Source organism: Haliotis rufescens, unplaced genomic scaffold (genome assembly GCF_023055435.1).
Source record: "Haliotis rufescens isolate VD_foot unplaced genomic scaffold, xgHalRufe1.0.p SCAF_2, whole genome shotgun sequence".
Classification (NCBI taxonomy): Eukaryota; Metazoa; Mollusca; class Gastropoda; order Lepetellida; family Haliotidae; genus Haliotis; species Haliotis rufescens.
Genome location: NW_025963890.1, coordinates 65,191,290 through 65,213,240, shown reverse-complemented (window position 1 = coordinate 65,213,240; position 21,951 = coordinate 65,191,290). Strand labels below are relative to the sequence as shown.

The 21,951-nt window shown below is 40.4% G+C and overlaps 1 protein-coding gene across 5 annotated transcripts in view; it reads left to right on the top strand.

The window, feature by feature from the left end:
* Positions 1 to 21,951, top strand: part of LOC124122699 (multiple epidermal growth factor-like domains protein 11) — a 286,895-nt gene that overhangs the window by 33,614 nt on the left and 231,330 nt on the right. For 2 of the 5 annotated variants that reach the window (XM_048400343.1, XM_048400344.1), the window contains exons 11-20: positions 4,838 to 4,990; positions 6,000 to 6,158; positions 12,106 to 12,234; positions 13,314 to 13,448; positions 13,789 to 13,920; positions 14,472 to 14,609; positions 14,807 to 14,944; positions 15,498 to 15,635; positions 15,833 to 15,970; positions 16,525 to 16,662. In XM_048400343.1, coding sequence (XP_048256300.1) covers positions 4,838 to 4,990; positions 6,000 to 6,158; positions 12,106 to 12,234; positions 13,314 to 13,448; positions 13,789 to 13,920; positions 14,472 to 14,609; positions 14,807 to 14,944; positions 15,498 to 15,635; positions 15,833 to 15,970; positions 16,525 to 16,662 — 1,398 coding nt within the window. Of the gene's footprint in view, positions 1 to 4,837; positions 4,991 to 5,999; positions 6,159 to 12,105; positions 12,235 to 13,313; positions 13,449 to 13,788; positions 13,921 to 14,471; positions 14,610 to 14,806; positions 14,945 to 15,497; positions 15,636 to 15,832; positions 15,971 to 16,524; positions 16,663 to 21,140; positions 21,273 to 21,362; positions 21,501 to 21,951 lie in introns of all 5 variants that reach the window. The other 3 variants (XM_048400345.1, XM_048400346.1, XM_048400347.1) reach the window with 3 other exon arrangements.

Below are 21,951 nucleotides of genomic sequence, written 5' to 3'. Positions count from 1 at the left end.
TCAAACAATATAACAAGCTAATCACACAACGCTGATGATGTTTCCCAACATTCTCATTTATTTATGACAGCCAACTTGTAATTCATTCGGAGTCAACATTACACACATGTGTTCATTTCCAGAATGCAGTGTCGGGTATTCGGGTGCTGTCTTGTTACGAGGTGTTTTCCGAAGTAAACGCAATGATTAACCCAGAGATCGGTGCGCACAGACCTAAATTGTGAATTCCGTAAATGACCACACACGATCAATGAAATCATAATATATATTTCAAAAACAAAGTTTCATGTATTCAATCCAAGAGTCATACAGTATACAGATAATAGTTGCAGCAGCAATAAGTAACTTGTCCTAGTGAGGAGCTGTCTCTGTTGATGTTATTTGACACAACAGTCTTGATCGTTCGAGAAGTCTCTGGATGTGACAGTTTCTAGAAGGCTGGCTGTACCTATATAAAAGAAACAAGAGGGCGATTCAAGGCCTTTTAGATCTGACTGGTTTCGAATCTACTTGCCAAATGCGGTTTCGATACCTTCTTGGAATCATTGAATTCTTGCCAGCTTCCAAAACTACTCTGGATTCAAGAATAGGCCTCTTTGAACAGTCGCTAGGGCCTGTTACGTATTGAAATGCATATAGGTTGGCTTTGCAGTGTCAAATACATTGGTAGACGTGCGTTTATACTCTACCAAAAATAAACCTTACAAAAAGGACAAGAGGTTTTTGCAGAAAAGATAAAAGGAATTTAACACGAGATGAATACCATTGTTGCATTGAGGTGGTTTCCTTACGGCAAAACGTGAAGAACAGCACCAATAACAGGTAAACCAGAGTTGAAAATAAATCGCAAAAACACCAAGAAAATGCACGTGCATCATGAAGTTCTGTATCTATGCTACTATGTTGATTGGCAAAGGTCCACATATAGAGCCACTATAGACGAAGGCACAATGTCATGATTGACGTCAGTTTAACGCAATATCGCCATTGGCCAATTGCTACCAGGGGCAACACAGACATGTGACAAGGCACCTCGGCGTGGCAAAACAACACTATCACCAACCAATGGACACGTACAGCAACACCGTAAGCTAACGACGGCCAAAGGTGAGGTCGACCCAGAATAACTAGCGCAGCCCAAGATCGTTTATCCGGTTGCAACGTCTATGTGAACGAAACACAACATCCTCGGCTATACCCAAATCCCTGGGTTACGCAGAACAGTGCATACTGCAGGAGGCAGGACCTTTAGCCAGAAGGCCAGAGCGACGTAACATCTTGACACAACATAATCTGACTGGACTGTGTGGAGCGAGCTGATCGATTTAGTGGTTGAAGGAAGCATCAGGGCTCGGACTGGTATCCATCATGGCGGCTTGGCGGCTCTCTAGCATGGGGTCGATGTGCTGAATGGGGTTAGTTTTCGAGACAAGATCTTACAACGTCACGTCGTCCCATTCATTGTCGCCTCAGGTGGACATTCCCAAGAAAACAACGCCCGACCACTCATCGCACGTGTCTACCAGGCCTTCCTGGAGCAAATGAAACTTATTGCTATTACTATGACCTGCGTGATCGACCACTAGCAGAACATTCTTCAAACGCGTTATTCGGGATCTCATTGCTTCCATGGGTCGCCGCTGTCAAACTGCCATAAATGCTCATGGTGGTCACAACAAATATTGATATTTTGGTTTATCCTGTTGCCTTTACCGGGCCTGTTGTTCTGTCAATTCACACGTGAACATGTGTCGGACATTTGTAACGTGACACTGTTACAATGTTTTGCCACATTGTTGTGTAACAAATGTATTATTTGAGATAACACATTCTTAGTTAAATACAGATTCTAGTACTTTTGGGGGGTTGAGTCCCATCCGGGATTCGAACCCGCACTCCCAGAGTGAGGCACCTAACTGATCTAACCAACTAAGTCGTCGATGCTTTCCAAAGATGATAGTCTGTGACGACTTGATAGAGGGGTATACAAAGTACGTGCTCTTGACTACCAGGTGTCGGACCACCATTTTTTAAAAGATATGCTATTCTTGTTATGCAGCCATGCCTCTCCAAGTACCGGCAACTGTCTATTTCAAACAACATGCATGAAATAGCAAGATTATGTTGATACTACAGAAATATAAATCTTTAAAAAAAGTAGGAGACACTCGGACATTACTTACAATTTCGAAAATTGTACGAGATTTTCTAGGAATAATTATTTAAGAAATATACGACTAGTGGGAGTTGTTTATCGTGCAATAAAACTCTTTTGGGAGAATACACCATGAGGGGATCAGCGATTATTTTTTATATGAGATATCAACATTATGTACAGACTCTTTTAGGGTGATGGTAAAAGATGGTAAATGTCACTGGGGGCTAAGTCTGGGCTGTACAGTTAAATCACCCACCCTCCAGCCCAGACTTAGACCCCAGTGACTATTTCCTGTTCTGGCAAATGAAATCTGCCCAACGTGGAAGACGCTTCCAGGATGATGAGGACATAAAGGCTGCAACAGAGGCGTGGTTAGAGGGCCAATCTGCGGATTTCTATAAAAGTTGTATTAAAAGCTTGAAGGACAAATGGAATAAGTGTTTTGAGGTGAATTGAGATTATATTGAAAATATAAGTGCAAAAGATATTCTGCGACTTATATTGAAGTTGCAAAACTTGAACTTGAACTTGAAAATTGAACGCCCCTGGTATGTCCCTTTCCTCTTGCAGCTCCTGGCCAAATTTAGCCAACGTTGTTGGCGGCCAATGACGTTATCTCACATGTCTCCCCACGATGTGATGTCATAGTGATAGTGATGCCACCCGACACCATAACCGATCCGCCGCCATGTCTGTCATGAGTTTAACATTTGCTTGACGTTCATTTCGACGTCGCCAGACACAACCTCGCCCATCAAGGAAGTGCAAAGCCTACCGGCACTCAATAAACCTTACAATCAATATTTACTGATTTGAAATTGCAAGGTCATTATTTCAATATTTTGACATGGAAAGACCAAATATTAGCTGACCAATATTCTGTTTTAGTATTTTGTGAGCTTTTTTTAAAGAGGTATATTCTGTTTGGAAAATCTTTGGAATATTGACAACTGGTATTCATTTTGTGATTTTAGGGGGCCTATTCAAATGTATCACAGTAAAACTATGAGGAAACAATCATGCGTAGACCAACAGTGGGAATCGTTAGATAACACTTTGGTTCATCTGTGTGTCCACCCATACACTAAACCGATTTTGTAGAATGTCGTTCTTCACGACCTCGAATCACAATGCACAAGATACCCCAGCACATTGAAGCACATTAAACTTTAATTCAATTGCAACTGTAACTCAAATGTTTCACTGGTTCACCCTGACTAATTAATTACAGACACGTAAGCTCGTGAAATCCTCGTCTTTTGGTATGGCAGTGCAAGAAATAAAATGCCTTCAGAAGCTTGTTTTCGTTATAGTGGTTTTTTTTCTATTTCTCTGTAATTGTCTACCACGAATACAAATGTGACGTCCCTAGAACGTATGGTTACTAATTAGTTTACCGTTTACAATAGGTGACTTTTTACTTTGAACCACATATTTATGAACCACCCTTGTATGACGTCATCTATTTATTTTTTAGGTTTCTTATTTTCGTTTAAAACTTCTCAAATCTTTAAATCAGCTACAAATGGTGATAGTGTAGGGAACACACAGCCTCTGATGTCAGTTATGACTGATGACTCAATAGATGTATAATCGAGTGAGTGAGTTGTGTTTAACTCCGCTTTAACAGTATTCCAGTTATATCATGGGCGTGTCAGCTTAATGTGGGAGGAAAGCCCGAAGTGATGCAGGTCTTAGACGTTTACCACCTCAGTCAAACCCACGAGCACGGGTATGCTACTGTAAGGGTGTGCTGGTGGCAAGTACGGCAATGTACATGCATGTATATAAACTTGTTAGAATAAAGCAGATACGACGGTAAATTAACTCACTCACAAGCCGTTCATGACCTGTTGAACTGTTTCTTTTTTATGATTGACATTTCTTCCATGGCGGCATGGCAGAAAACTACTTTCGTTAGCCTTCGTTTTGGACTTGTGCGGGTTTAAATCCCGCTGGCGACACACATTTGTCAAGGAAATTGTTCGATCATAAAAGTGTATGATATGGGGAAAAATGAAGTTGTGTGTAACTGGCAATTCACTCCGTTAATGTCCGGCTAAAGACATGGTTTAAGTTAAGTTACATAATAATACACAAATAGTTATTATGCTATTCTTGATTTACACCGAGTGCTTCACGACCTCAATCACAATGCACAAGATACCCCAGCACATTGGGGCACGTTAAACTGTAATTTAAACTCAAATGTTTCACGGATCCACCCTGACTAATCAATTATCGACTCGTAAGCTCGTGAAATCCTCGTCTTCTGGCATGGCCGTGCAAGAATAAGGATGTCTTTAGAAGCTCGTTTTCGTTATAGTGTATTTCTATTTGCCTGTAACTGTCCACCACAAATTCAAGTGTGATGTGCCTGGAACGTATGGTTACTAATGAGTTGACCGTTTACAATAGGTGACCTCTTAATTTCAACCACGGATATATGAACCACTCTTATATGACGTCATCTATTGATTTTGGGGGTTTCTTATTTTCGTATAAAACTTCTCTTAGCTACAAATGCTGACAGTGTTAGCAATATACAGCCTCTGAAGTCGGTTGTGACTGATGACTCAGTAGATGTATAATCGAAATCGGCATTGTCAGTTCCATGACAATATAAAGGGTTATTACAAGTTACAATAATTAATGTTCTGTTTTGTTTTGCAATGTAAGGGTGTGCTCGTGACAAGTACGGCATTGACTGTCAACAGACCTGTTCATCTGGATGCAAGTCGGGAGGATGTAACAGTTCCACCGGAGAGTGTCTGGGTGGGTCCTGCAAACCCGGGTGGATGAACACAGATTCCCTTCAACGTTGTGATCAGGGTAAGATACACAATATGGCAAATAATGCGTTCCAAGTTAGTTTATTCACATCCATTTGCCATAAGTATGTTATTCCGTGTCTGCTATGCTTAGCGTGTGCTCCTTCTTTCTTCCGTATAGCAGGACTGTTTGTATGGTGAAACCAATACAACGATAGTAGCTTGGCCGTGTCATAGATTTGATCATGTTCAGAGTTTGCATGATTCAAAGAATCTTTAGCATCGCAGTATGTTTCATGCTTACGTGTCTTCCTGTTTGCCACTGGGCATTTTTTATCATCGGGTTTAGGTTTGTGTGCCTATTTGAATCCCGCTGGCGACACACATTTGTCGTGGAAATTGTTCGATCATAAGGTGTATGATATGGGAGGAAGGAAGTTCTGTCATTGCCAAGTGGTGTTTAACTGGCAATCCAGCCGTTAATGTCCGGTTTAAGACATGGTTTAAGTTTAGTTATACAATACTACACAAATAATTGACAGGTAAATAAAATATGCTATTCTTGTTCTACTCTGACAAACTTAACTAACCGGCCTTCTTCATTGAATACATGCTATAAAATTCATAATTTTGTCAGTCATGAAAAATTAACATTGACAACGTTATAAAGCCAATACATTGCTAACACTCTGACATAATCCTGTTGTTCTCCCAAACATGGCGAGCGTGACATTGACCTTAGCGGAAGTGAGCAATATCATGTGGTCTTGGCGCAGAAACGGAAATATAATTCCCCTTCACTCCACCGCTGCCACGTGCAATCTACAAGGCAGGATAGTAAATTCGTTGTTTATAACATTCTGGCCGCTGTTACTAATTAAGCTTGTAGAATTCACTAGTCTGTTTTGTGAAATGTATTCAGACATGAGTAATATCGACTCCTGCACTATTGGTAAAGAAAGGACTTTAAAATACAGATGGTAGGTATAATATCTTTGAACTACCCCCGCTGCTGCACACTGAGACATTTAATCAGTGTCCTAGAGTTTATCCTCTTTCTGTTGATACAGAGTGTCCTGACGGCTCGCATGGTGTCAATTGTGTCTCGACATGTTCACCCGGATGTCTTGTATCTCCGTGTGATCGGATAACTGGAAGGTGTAAATATGACGGAGGCTACTGTAAACGTGGATGGACATCATGGTATTCTCACCCTTACAGATGTGACAGTAAGTACCTGCAGATGTGAGTTACACCTTAGATGACATGATGTTGAAATGTGATATGATGGCCAATATATGGACATTTGTGAGCCCCATACAATTGTTGAAAACATTTGTTGTCTTTAGTGTACTTATTTAAGAATAAGTAATGCAAGTCATCGGAGCTGTGGTTGTTTTTTATTTAGATTACTTTGCCCTGTATGTATTGATGTTAGCTGTATGTATATGTCATGACATTAGTATGATGTTAGTGCAGTAATGTGGCCACAAGTGAAGTACTTCTATAGGCTAACAATTCGAAGGTCGCGAGTTCGCGTCCGACGGATTCTCACAAAAACTGGTTGCTTGTCTTTGAGACATGTGACCTACGGCAGAGATCGTCCTCGAGAGAAGTACAGTACCACAACTTCTTGTTAGCCCGACAGCTAGCCGACTGAGCTTCGTCCAAACTGTTAAGTTTGGTGCAAATTCACCTAGTCATGTCTTAGACGTTACGGAACTGAACGAAAAGGGGCGAGTAGGTGACGAACACTTCCGAAGGTTACGGGTAGGCATGGCGTCTCGTGACTTTAGTCTACACACTCGTCCCATTCCGTAATCAACAAGATACCGAGTGGTGAAGAATGAGCTGATGTGGCGCGAACTGAAAACGGCTCCAGGCGTCAGACGTCAAACTCGCGAGTACGCATTAATGACATGGTATTTAATAATTCGTCGGGTGACTTTTGTGGCAGAGAAGTGCGGTAGGGAACACTAGAAGGATGATGTGGATAATAGTAAGGAACGAGGGAGGCATGGGGAGGGTGAGTTCGCTTTCGAATCAGTACTGAAAAAATGTAGCAGGTAAAAGTGGCTTGTGTGAATGTTCCAGGACAGTTTCCTGTAGCCACAATACTCGAAACAAAACCATTTTATCCTTTTTACTCGACAGTTTTGTGTGAAGAATATGAGGAGCCGCTATAGAATCTATAATAGCCACTAAACGGCCACCTAACCCTAATGATCGTAAAGGGGATCCAAGGGCTAAGGTTAGAGTTCGGGTAATCTAATAGCCACTAAACGGGAACCTAACCTTAAAGATCGTAAAGGGGTGATTGATCGTAAAGGGGATTCAAGTGCTAAGAAGAGTTCGGTGTAACAGGGACGGGCGGCTATTACAGGGACGGGCAAGCCTGTATACCGCTTTGACCTGGGTGTAGGTCATGGTGTGACGCGGCGAACGGTCATTGTACATGGAAAGTTGGCTGGAAGTGACATTTCTGTCACACTTAGCACAGTCTTTCTATATCAATGATACACCCAATGGCCAGAAGGCGGTGTTCATTTGTTTCAGAGTCATAATATGTATGAGTGAGTGAGTTGTGTTTTACGCCACTTTTAGCTGTATTCACGCATTGTGTCCATGTAGGGATTCAAACCTGGGCTTTCGACGTTACAAGCGAATGCTATAACCACAAGAATACCCCACCGTCCCTTATATGTATAAGTTTGGTGATGAAGTGACAAGAATGAAACAATGACTGATCAATATCTGGTGTGTCCGCCATGTTTGGTCATACATGCACGACACCTTGATGGCATACTGGTGGATTAATTTGCGTTTGGTTTCCCTTGGTATTGCCCGCCATTCCGCTTGAAGAGCTATCCCATGGCTTGGCCACGTTGTGAATAAACAATTAGAGCTATGTTATTATAAATTAAGTGTCAGAGCATTCCTATTTCATATATTGCTTTGACATTTCAGCTGTGAATCTTCACAAATACACAGTCCCTTTTTTCGTTAGTATGTTAGTCAACACTCACGACCGAGAAGGTTTGCAAAACAGGACACAATTTTGGGCATATTCGTTCTATGTTGACCTAACTTTTAGAATGAAAACTTTTTCTTTAATAATACAAAATGCTTTTTCACATAACTGTCATTTAAAATATAATGATACCTTTTTGATGATAAAATATTCAACAAATATCACTTGTATTTAAACCATATGTTGTATGTTTTCATAAATAAGGTGAACTTTATGGTGATAATTAGCTACAATCTTCCTCAACCTTATAGGTCTTGCTCGTTGTGAGCATCACACTTCTCCTATGATAACATGGGGAAGTGAAGAGAGGCTGTTACTTTAAGGTTACTAGTATTCATTGCTCTTGAGATTACGTTCTGCGTGGTTATCTACTTTCTTCTTCAAACATACACTTTCCATTGACGTCCTCAGATGTGCTCACCAACAACTTTGATTCAAACAACAAAACGCTGTAGTAGCGTCTTTAGAACGCGGATTCATACAGATTGCACACTGGTTTTTCGATTAATACCTCAATGAACCGAAAGAAATACACAGTCAATCCTTCAGTAACATAATACCATACACCCAAAATCATATATACATCAGCTGACCATATGGACATTGGGTTCTTCTTTGTTTTTGTTTATAAACTGTGCAATAATTTTAATAGATATCAAGTGTATCTAAAAGTGTCTGTGTATATGTCAATCAATACATCTTCAAGTTCAGAATACTGGCAAGTTCGCTATAATGGCTGACATTTAAATTGAAATGTGTTCGTTAATTCCATGGGAATAACGAGAAGGCTACACTCCCCTTAGTTCTTTAATTCGTGATTGTTGTAAGCATAACATTTCCACCTACAGTATAATATGGAAAATTAAAGAACGGATATGTCTTTTGGCCATTTATTCCTGCATGGAACATGAGATCGCCCTTAAGTATGCTAATGAAGGACTGCTACGTGTTATTCTTACACACGTACACCTTCCGTTCACGTTCCGTTTTTATGTTTATCGGACAGGTTCTATGTACAAGAGAACATAATTCGTATTTGTTGATTAAAGTAGTTCTGTTTGCTGCACGTCACATAACAAACAATACACGATGGCAGAAGGACAGACTGATTTTGACAGCAAACTCTCTGCATTTTTGTAACATAACCACCTTTCTACCAAGATTTCAAAGAGCGGCATACGACTCTTTAATTATTATCGCTTTAATTATTAGTATGTGTCCGAGAAACAATAACACATGTTACAACTATTTATAGACGATCAAGTACACCAAATTACGTTATGATCATAAAAAATGACAAGTGAAAGGATACTTTGGATAATATTTGGACATCAAGGAGTGTTGTGGATATAATATTTAAAGATGTGTTTGGTGAGTGAGTGAGTGTTTTACGCACATTTGAACACTGTCAGTATTCAATTATATCACAGAGTTTAAGTTCGACCTGGAATGAAATCCCCGAGGGATGCAGGTCTTATATTTTTAAACATTAGGTGGACCCCATGAGCACAGGGATGGTGCTGACAAACGTCTTGCGTGACTGACTGGGCCTCCGACATTCACGGGACTATACGAACGTTTCCACGCATATGGATATGCATAAAGTAGATGTGATCTGTTGAATGTTGTCAGTAGACATGAGACATTTGCATTCCATATCAAACAATGGTCTGTGTTTCAAGCAATAGTTTTAATAAGCAATAATTTTATATTCAAAATATGGATCCTTGTAAGGAAGACTATTCCCAAAGAACACCATGCTTCTCACATGATTACTGAGTATTGATTGGTCTAAATGGGATCGGGCTTATTAAGTGTCACCCTGTCCCGGCGGCTATCAGTGCTAGGAACCATTGGTTTACCTTTCCTACACTCTTATTACGAACAGAAGCATTAACTCGCACACTCGTTAACAATATGGATTCTTGCATCGCCTTGTCCCTGGGCTTAAATGTAATAAAAACACATACATATTCATATTTCTTCATGACTGTTTTGCAATATTATGAATTCCTTCAGTTATGTCTGTAGGCTATCTGCCACAGTTATGAGTAGCTTAACCTAGTCTAGATTTAAGCATAATTCCCACACTGCAGTGTCTTTTGTTAGGAAATAATATACATATTAGTTTTTCTTTTCGGGGATGAACGTTTCCTGCATTGCCTCGTGTATGTAATCCCAAGCAAAGCCTCAAAGTAGTTGATTTATATACTATTAGCAATATTTACGGATTTGAAATCGCGTAGTCATTACTTAAACATTTTGATATGGAAAGACCAACTATTAGTAAACACAGATCTTCTGGCATTGTGACAAAGGACGTAATGAGTGTTGGCTTTTAAAAAAACATGTTCTGTTTGGAAATATCTGGAAGACAGTTTACAACTGGTATACATTTTGTGTAATATACTGAACAACAAAAGTTCCTGTGACATTGAATAAGATTTAATGCAAAGTTATGTTTTTTTACCAAATCTGAAACAATTTCGGTTTGCAACAGATAAAAGACTCCTGTAAGTGTTCAAATGGTTTAATTTGCCATACTGACTTAAGAAAATGCGTGATTTAAAAAAAATCATGAACACGCCAAAACATTACAAATCAATAGCGTGTGTGTCCACCTCTGGTTCCGATGCAAGCAACACATATTCGTCTCATTGAATGGACCAGGCGTCGCACAAAGCCCTGTGGGATATCTGTCCATATCTGCTGGAGCATGTTTTAAAGTTCCTGGAGTCAATTAGTGAGAGATCAGTGGAGCGAGCCGGCCAGTGGATGACATTCACGTTGTTTAGTTGAAGAGATTCCTGAACAAGTCGAGCAATGTGAGGCAGGGGGTTGTCATGTTGAAAGGTAATGCCTGGGCCATGACGACGCAAAAACAGTAGAACAACAAGGCCAAGATCTCGTCGCGGTAGCGCTGTCCATTGAAATTTCCCTCTACCACTATCAAACGGTTTCTCTGTCTTGCTGTAATCCCATGCCATACCATAGCGCTGCCGCCCCCGGACCGATCTTCTTCCATGACACAATGATTGACGTAACGTTCACCTCGACGTCGGTACACTCGAATCCGTCCATCGCTGTGGCTGAGGTGAAAACGAGACTCGTCAGTGAATAGAACTTGTCCCCACTGCATGGCCGTCCAGCGTAGAAGCTGTCTGCACCACTGTAGACGTGCTTGACGGTGGTTTCCTGTCAAAATGAGACGTCTGGTGGGTCTTCTCGCGACAATCCCTCCACATCTGAGGCATCGACGTACGGCTGGTCAAGATATTCGTCGAAGGCCAGGGATGCTGCTTGCAGTCACTGTTGCTGGCTGGAATCGATATTGTAGGTGTGTTGTTCGAATCCAGTTGTCTTGTCGATTATTGGTTACGCTTGGCCTGCCACTCCGAGGATGGTCTTTGACTGCATTCGTCTGTTGCCAACGTTTCCATAAACACCAAATGGTGTTTCTGTGGATGTTAAATTGTCTTGCGACATCACGTTGACTCGATCCTGCTTCAAGCATAGCAATGGCTCACAGACGCTCATTTTCATTTTAGCACGATGCTGAACAATGCATATGGAATCCCATTAACGCACATGTTTTTATACCCATTCTTGGGTAGTGAAATGCACGGGGCTTGCATAAAAGTCAACTTTTGCATGGAATGCATGCTTTTCTGTAGCAGTTGCGTTTTTGTGACTTGATTCTATACATGTACTCCTATAATGAAAACCAAATTTAACTTCTTTGAAAAATACACTACAATATGGTTGTCACAGGAACTTTTGTTGTTGAGTATAGATATCGATTCAAGGTTGGAGTCAATGCTGCCTGACGATTTGAAATAATAGGTCAACACATTGAATGTTATGGTAGTGAGGGTTGTCTGTCCTTAGTTTGTTATTGGGAGACGCGTGGTTTCACGATGTAATCCGGTAACTGAGTTGGGAATTACTATTTGTTCAACCACAGATATCACGGTGCTGGGAAACTGATGTCATATTTGAGGGAAGTTCGAGGATGTTGTACATTATCAAACTTTACAGCAAGCTAATCGAACAACGCTAATGGTGTTTCGAAACATTCTCATTTATCAACGACAGCCCACTTATAATTCATTCGGAGTCAACATTAAACATGTGTTAAATTCCAGGATGCAATGGCGGCTATTACGGAGATGGACAAGACTGTACACAGTGTGGAGCTGGATGTAATGGAGTTTGTGATGGCAATGACGGCCACTGCAAATGTAAAACTGGCTGGACGGGAACTAGATGCAACAGTAAGTACTGTCTTTGAAATATTGTTTTCTTGTTGTTCATGTGTTAATCTCCTCTCTACTATTTTTTGTATTCGTTATGTTATCGAATAACAAAAGTGACACACCAATTATATTATTACATTCTTTATTGTAATTTCTTGTTTTATCGACTGCAACGTAATTAATAGAGGATAGGTGTTATATTTATAAGGTACATATTTGACGTCATTTTCACAACATTCATAGTGTCTATTTTGTGAAAGAATGTTAGCTTCAACAAGATTAAATAAGAGCCATGAGGGGTCAAAGACACTCTTTATGTTACAATATTGGATACGGCGTGTCAAGGGCAGTTCCGGACCACGTACATGTCTACCCGTTTGTCCAATTCTGCATTTGGGGACAATCCTTGCGTATTCCATCACTATTACTAGGGGAAACGAGGCAACCAGAGCATTCTTTTTTCCTTTTTTTAGAATTCTAAGTTATTATTTTTCACAACTGCAGTTAATGTTAATCCTTCTGACAATGTTCCTTTAATAAGTAATCACAATAGCATTAAACGGATTAGAAAGAAATATCTTGTCATCCTAAAATGGTCATTAGTCTCTTTGACGACGCCCATCGTTGATTATTGCTGGCTGAGATATGACTGGACTTCACAAACATCATACTTTTGGATTGTTCTCTGTACGTGTACAGGAATTTTGTGTTGATTTAATAAATGCATATCAATAAAAATCGACAAAACACTTTCAATTATCAAAAGTGCATTGTACGATTTAGACTAGATCATATGCATGTGTTTTAGCATCAGTATCAAATGCTGATGATACCAGGTGTAACACAATCTAACGTCACATGACTTCATGTAACATGCGTTATTCGGCGCTCAATCATTTACGTTACAGAATGCGGGAATAGATAGACATGGATAGACGTGACGGAGTGTCTGGGCTTTTGGTGTGTTCTCTGTTCGTGTTTCATGTCCAGGAATATTATCATATAAATGTGAATTTACTGAGAGCTTATAACACAATATAACAACCCATACCATAAAAAAACATGCGTTATTCGTCGCTCAACCATTTACGTTACAGAATGCGAGGACGGCTATTACATGGATAGACGTGACTGTGTAGAGTGTGGTGCTGGATGTGAGCCTGGGACTTGTAACGCTAATAACGGGCTCTGTACCTGTGTGTCGGGGTGGAAAGGACCTCGATGTGCAACACGTGCGTGTCAGACTTTATACATTACTGTTGTCTTATTTCGTATTCATTTGTGTGATATGGTTTTTTTCCTATTAGCAACCATCAAACATGGGTCTGCCCGATAGTTTATGTCGTGCAGTTTGCAAACACATACAGTATTTTCCCTATTCATTCATAACTTTGTAAGATTTTGCACATTATTCTGTTAACTGCCATTGATCGATGGTGAGAGGGCAGTACACCCAGTGATAAAAATAATGCTATATTATATAGAAAATGAGATGTAAGCACCTTTTGCCTGAGTGGGTCTACTAGTCACGCCTGGCAGTGCTTACGGTAGGAATAACTACTTCATTTGCAGGTTGTGATGTCGGAACATATGGACCAGGTTGCACAGGAAAGTGTAACGCGGGATGTAAACCAGGGTCCTGCAACCACGTCACCGTTGACTGCAAGTGTAAAGACGGATGGAGAGGTCCCAGATGTGAACACAGTAGGTTTTATCAGTCACCACTTTGACGTTACTTCACCTACACGGGTCTTAAAATGACATCGGTTCTTACCATCGGCTGATCATGTCCTGCCCTGTGCTTGGTAAACTTCATTCTGGAAATATGTTTATATTCAACAAAGTCATAGAACTCAAGGCGGTGGCTGATGGGCCAAGCGGGCCTTAATTACCCCCAACTTCTAATTCTAAATCGAATTAAGATAACAGCCAAGGGCGGAACTGTTTCACAATATTAGCTAGCTGTGTCTGTGTTGCTTGAGTACACTATTAGCATCCCTATAGTCCTGGTGTATGTATAACATCATCCTTTTCTTGACACGCAGTGGGGGGTAGGGGGGTGGGGGGAGGGCAGTGTTGTTAAATCTTTCTTCTTTCTTTATGTCTCGCCAACTTTTCATGATCAGTGATAAACGTGTAGTCGTAAGTGGCCCAAATAATGTGTCTATGAGAGTTGTGCTCAGAATTTCTTGCATTCTTTTATTAGTAATTACATTGTGAAGTTATGTACATATAATGTACATCTTTATCTGCAGTTTGTCCTGAGGAAACATATGGACGAGACTGTACAGGGGAGTGTAACGCGGGATGTAAACCATTGTCCTGCCACCATATCACCGGTGACTGCAACAACCAGTGTGAAGACGGATGGACAGGTCCCAGTTGTGAACACAGTAGGTTTTCACTATCAGTCAGTGTGGTGCATGGTGCCCCATCTCTTTGCCTCCTCTTTGTTAACCTAGACACGTTTTTCTTTGAACTGTTGTTTATAAGACGAGAGCAGATAATTCAATTTATAATACTGACATATTTCTGTCGTTTTCACTTATGAGTGAAAGGCTTACAGTAGAAATCACTACTTCATCTACAGAATGTATTGACGGAACTTATGGACTATACTGTACAGAGGAGTGTAACACAGGATGTAAACCATGGTCCTGCAACCACATCACTGGTGACTGCAACAACCAGTGTGAAGACGGATGGACAGGTCGCAGATGTGAACACAGTAAGTTTTCATTTATCAGTCACCACTTTGACGTTACTTCACCTACACGGGTCTTAAAATGACATCGGTTCTTACCATCGGCTGATCATGTCTTGCCCTGTGCTTGGTAAACTTCATTCTGGAAATATGTTTATATTCAACATAGTCATAGAACTCAAGGCGGTGGCTGATGGGCCAAGCGGGCATTAACTACCCCCAACTTCTAATTCTAAATAGAATTAAGATAACAGCCAAGGGCGGAACTGTTTCACAATAATAGCTGGCTGTGTCTGTGTTGTTGAGTATACTATTAGCATCCCTATAGTCCTGGTGTATGTATAACATCGTCCTTTCTTGACACTCAGTTGGGGTAGGGAGGTGTGGGGAGGACAGTGTTGTTTAATCTTTCTTCTTTCTTTATGTCTCGCCAATTTTTCATGATCAGCGGTAAACGTGTAGTCGTTAGTGGCCCAAACAATGTGTCTATGAGATTTGTGCTCAGATTTCCTTGCATTCTTTTATTAGTAATTACATTGTGAAGTTATGTACATACAATGTACATCTTTATCTGCAGAATGCATTGACGGAACTTATGGACGAAACTGTACAGGGGAGTGTAACGAGGGATGTAAACCAGGGTCCTGCCGCCATGACACTGGTGACTGCAACAGCCAGTGTAAAGACGGATGGACAGGTGCCAGTTGTGAACACAGTAGGTTTTCATTATCAGTCAGTGTGGTGCATAGTGTCCCATCACCTTGCCTCTTCATTGTTAACCTAGAAACGTTTTTCTTTGAACTGTTGTATGTATGACGAGAGCCGATAATTCAATTTATAATACTGACATATTTCTTTCGTTTTCACTTATGAGTGAAAGGCTTACAGTAAAAATCACTACTTCATCTACAGAATGTATTGACGGAACTTATGGACTAGACTGTACAGAGGAGTGTAACACAGGATGTAAACGATGGTCCTGCAACCACATCACTGGTGACTGCAACAACCAGTGTGAAGACGGATGGACAGGTCGCAGATGTGAACACAGTAAGTTTTCATTTACCAGTCACCACTTTGACGTTACTTCACCTACACGGGTCTTAAAATGACATCGGTTCTTACCATCGGCTGATCATGTCTTGCCCTGTGCTTGGTAAACTTCATTCTGGAAATATGTTTATATTCAACATAGTCATAGAACTCAAGGCGGTGGCTGATGGGCCAAGCGGGCATTAACTACCCCCAACTTCTAATTCTAAATAGAATTAAGATAACAGCCAAGGGCGGAACTGTTTCACAATAATAGCTGGCTGTGTCTGTGTTGCTTGAGTATACTATTAGCATCCCTATAGTCCTGGTGTATGTATAACATCGTCCTTTCTTGACACTCAGTTGGGGTAGGGAGGTGTGGGGAGGACAGTGTTGTTTAATCTTTCTTCTTTCTTTATGTCTCGCCAATTTTTCATGATCAGCGGTAAACGTGTAGTCGTTAGTGGCCCAAACAATGTGTCTATGAGATTTGTGCTCAGATTTCCTTGCATTCTTTTATTAGTAATTACATTGTGAAGTTATGTACATACAATGTACATCTTTATCTGCAGAATGCATTGACGGAACTTATGGACGAAACTGTACAGGGGAGTGTAACGAGGGATGTAAACCAGGGTCCTGCCGCCATGACACTGGTGACTGCAACAGCCAGTGTAAAGACGGATGGACAGGTGCCAGTTGTGAACACAGTAGGTTTTCATTATCAGTCAGTGTGGTGCATAGTGTCCCATCACCTTGCCTCTTCATTGTTAACCTAGAAACGTTTATCTTTAAACTGTTGTATGTATGACGAGAGCCGATAATTCAATTTATATTAATGACATATTAAGTTCATTTTTACTTATGAGTGAATGGCTTCGCATTAACAATTTCCTCTAATGAAGGCCTATTCGTAATACTATATGTATGAACAGTGTGTTTGAAGCAGTGAAATGTCCTGGAATAATAGATATATGCATCTCGAAAAGGGAGAGGATGGGTCATCTTGACATCATCAACAAATCTATATCATATTCAACAGACTTTTTTCATCATGTCACTTTCCACAACGATGTAAATAATTTCATACGGAAAAAAAACAAAAACTGTATCCTCCTCATCCTTTGGCTGTGACTTTGTCTACTGGCCCGACATATTACTTCATATATATTGTACTTTTATCTCTCCCTTCACCCGTGGCAACCTATGCATACTGACATTAGCTGAACATATTAGAAATAATTTTGTGGAGGTGAACAAGATGCAGTAGTGTAATATCTGACGTGAATATGTCAATTCAATAATTACTCGTTGACCAACTATCAAAATATTTAATTTCTATGTTACTTAAATATTTGTTAATTATAATGCGTCCTAAATCTACTCAATACCGTTGAAAGCAATGTTAAACCATAAACTGTAAACCTGGGTCTTATAGTGCAGCAAATCATCAGGAATGTATCAAACAGTGAAAGTTTTGAATGCAACTGATCAATATGTAACTCGAGTATGACCAACATGCATGTTCCAAAGGCATGCGAAATACCCGTGTTCCTAATTTTATTGGGGATCTTCTATTGAACTTCTATTGTCCATTTGGTCATTTTTTGTTGTGCCATAGTATCAAAATAAACATGTTACGTCATTTTAAGTAAGGCAAGCAACAATTAAATCCTTGATTGAACCGTCACACCCATTTTGTAAACATTTTTCAAGCGTTTTCAGTGTTGAGTGTATTGTTTTAAGGGATATGTCATTTGCCTCCTACCCAAATTGATAAACAACCAAAGCTGAACTATTGTCTTTTACATCTTGCTAATTATCGTCATGACGTCATCATTTGAGTATGAAACACTTCAACAGTTCTGTATACCATGATCAGTTGTTCAAATATGTGGAACACCAGCAGACAACATCAGCTGACAACGCCAGTTGACAAAACCAGTTGACAACACCAGTTGACAACACCAGTAGACAACATCAGCTGACAACGCCAGTTGACAGCGCCAGCTGACAAAACCAGTTGACAAAACCAGTTGACAACACCAGTTGACAAAACCAGTGGACAACACCAGTGGACAACACCAGCTGACAAAACCAGTTGACAACACCAGTTGACAACACCAGTAGACAACATCAGCTGACAACGCCAGTTGACAGCGCCAGCTGACAAAACCAGTTGACAAAACCAGTTGACAACACCAGTTGACAAAACCAGTGGACAACACCAGTGGACAACACCAGCTGACAAAACCAGTTGACAACACCAGTTGACAACACCAGTAGACAAAACCAGTTGACAACACCAGTTGACAACGCCAGTTGACAGCGCCAGCTGACAAAACCAGTTGACAAAACCAGTTGACAACACCAGTTGACAAAACCAGTGGACAACACCAGTGGACAACACCAGCTGACAAAACCAGTTGACAACACCAGTTGACAACACCAGTAGACAAAACCAGTTGACAACACCAGTTGACAACGCCAGTTGACAAAACCAGTTGACAAAACCAGTTGACAACACCAGAAGACAACACCAGCTGACAAAACCAGTTGACAACACCAGTAGACAACACCAGTTGACAACACCAGCTGACAACGCCAGTTGACAGCGCCAGTTGACAAAACCAGTTGACAACACCAGTAGACAACACTATTCGACAACACCAGCTGACAAAACTAGTTGACAACACCAGTAGACAACACCAGTAGACAACACCTGTTGAAGTCATGCAAAAACCAAAGTGTACACATTCTTCATCAAGCCTTAAAATTCAGTGGGTTGATGAATACCTCCAATCTGGTCAATTGAGACGCTGGAAAACAAATACGCCCCCATACTCTGTTAAAGTGCAATAGGGTGGCCTTGATGACAAGGCGCGAGCTCATCTAGCCTACACACCAAGCCAGCTATCTATCAAACTCCTACTTTTCCCCACATCCCATTATTAATCCCAACCCTTAGTGAGTTGGGGCAGAAGGGCGATTGAAAACCTGAGTATTTTTGTAACAAGGCGTCAGCTGTTGTCCCCAGAGCTGTTTAAACGGTTCATAAGTTTAATGAGGGTGCACATTTAATAATATCGCCCATATTCGGGTTTACCCCAAGGTTTTAGTTTGCCTGTGACATGGATGATTGTCTTAAATGCGTTCTTGAGGGTGTAGCTGGTGTCTATGTTGGATAGTCTTTGACTATTTTCCCTGCTTGGACCGGGGTAAGATGTGTCTTAAACTGAGCTCGTTTCTAAAAATCGGCTCATCGTGTCTTGCCCTGTGCTTGATAAACTTTCATAATATCGTCTTTCCTTGACACCAAATGAGGTGTGTGTGTTTGTGTGTGTGTGTTTGGGGGGGGGGGGGGTTCAGTGCTCTTTAATCTTTCCTCTTTCTCTATTGCTAACCCACTTTTAATAGTTCTCGTTAAAAGAAATAAGGGAAACCAAAAATACGAGATATCAAGGCTGTTGGTGGAATTTGCGGACATGGTAAAAACGTCACCCGTCTTCGGTCTGTTTAACTTCGTAGAATGTACACGGGGACAACATATATAAATCTCCTCAAAACACATCACTTTGCAAGTTGATCATATGTGTTGTCTCGGTGCACAAATCACTGAATTCATGCAGGGCCATGAATTCGGAACAAAACGTCCGCTGTAGGAAAAATTGGTATAATATGCTTTTCAGATTCACATACGAACGTCTAGATGTTCAAATCCCTGCTGAAAGCAGAGTCGAAAGCATAATGTACAGTGTTGGCAACCTAGGGAAGAATAATAGTCCTAAGTTTATAGGAGAATTACAATCAAAGTTTGGGATTAAATCATTTATATGATATTAAAACAAGTTTGAGGAAACTTGATAAGCAGAGTTGTCCTCACGTGACCTGACGCCACAGTGGAGATATTACTTGCAGACGATCACTCTTTCTGTAGATTACCAGCGTTCGTCATGGCATCACCAGACAATGACACCGATGCAAACGTTGAATTTTCGCTCGATAACTTCATACATATTTCTCCATATCAATATGAGCTCTTGGTCAGTCAAACTAGTCATGACAGCAACGATGAAAACGGGTTAGATTTTTCGAGTGAAGACGATCTATCAGATATCAACACAGAAAGACGAGGGAAGACCAATTGATTTTAAGCGGTATCCTCACGTTTTAAAAAAAATGGATGCTTACACAATCATTTTGTTTTCTTCGTGAGATGGTTAATCTTGTTTTTTTAAATGTGTAGAATGATGCTTACCATTGTCAAGACATTGTCCATTGTGTTGTCTTTCCGCCAAACAATTAGCATTAGGGCTTAAGCTAAATCTGATTTCTAGATATATGAATGATATATATTGATTGTATTGTGTTGTGATTGCTGGTTCAGTTAATGCTGCCGTATAAACAGTTGTATAAATAATAGTTGTTTAGTTGTACTTCGTTGATCAATAGGGGGATATTCGTGTCTGGCATTAAGCTAACTACATGTACTCCACTCGTCCTATCCCAAAACAGCCATATCTATATCATGGGCTACCGTATAATAGAGAGAAACACACACGAAGAATGAAATAAACACATACGATTTTTTCAACAACAAATAAATGAAATGAAACTTACAATACACTCATACCTTTCACACTATGTTTTCCCTAGAGACGTGTACACCACATTCACACTTAATTTAACCTAAAACAGCTTTTTCTCACACTATCACTTATCCTAGATTTAGACACATGTACCTTTATCGGCGGCATTTCTTTAATTCTGTAGAATGTTCATTAAAGCTTGTTGGATATGTGTATAAAGTACAAGAGTGATACGATGATATGCATCAATGATTAGTATGTATGTAAAGTGTTGGGGAGAAAACCGCTCAGTGGCGAATAAGAACACCCGCAAACAAAATATCAGCATTTATCTTCAGTAGCATTTTAATTGTTCATCTTTAAAAATGCCTAATGCCTGCGTGAATCTGCGTGAATCTAACGCTATGAAGTTTCTTTAATGGTGAATTGCCTTATGATATACTGTCACAAAAGATCCCCTCAGGCCGAACTACTACAATCATCATAAGTAGGATAATGATGGTGTCGGGGCATCTTCAAGAATAGCTGCCGTATTTTTGGTCATAAGTTGCTAAGAATAGGCCGTCAGAATAGTTATCATTTTTATTCCTTTTCCAAAGAATGCGGGAAAGGGCAATATGGATCTGGATGTAGAAAGCCGTGCCGTCGTGAATGTCTTAGCTGCCACCACGTGACAGGGAGTTGTGCCAGTAACTGCGTTTCTGGATGGCATGGGGAAAACTGCACTTCACGTAAGTTTGTCTTTATCTGCGGCACTGCAGTCATATTTTACAAGTACGTTGTTACGTTGTTAGTCACATGTGTTCTGACTTTCATTACAGGATGTCGATCGGGTATATATGGCCAGGACTGCAGGTATCAGTGCCATGAAGGATGTCAGCCTGAGAAATGCGACTCTATCAATGGAAGTTGTGGAACTTCGTGTAGAGCTGGGTGGACTGGAGAAAACTGTGTAGACGGTACGCTGTGTATCAGTTATTACCTTCGTTTGAAAAAAGTTTTGAGGCATCATTAATTTAAAACTGTCATAATACAATATGAGATCATGATGCTTATTTAGCGAGTTAGTGAGTCGGGTTTAACGCTGCTTTTAACAGTATTCCAGTTACATCACGGCGTGTCAGCTTCACGTTGGAAGAAAGTCCAAAGTGTTGCATGGGCGTCACTGGCAATCATCTTCCAAAGTTGATCTTTCTGTTAGGTGTAGTCAGAAGACTGTTTGAAACTGTTTGATTTGAGACATGTTTTGGGCCATTCTAGAACAGTTTCGGAAACATACCAGTCATTTCTTGCAAATCTTCATGCTGACGACCTAACATGACATTTATTTTTGATAATACCTACTTAATGTTAAGAGCATAAATGGATATATATATCGATCCTTTTGTGATTGGGGGTTTATAAACCCAG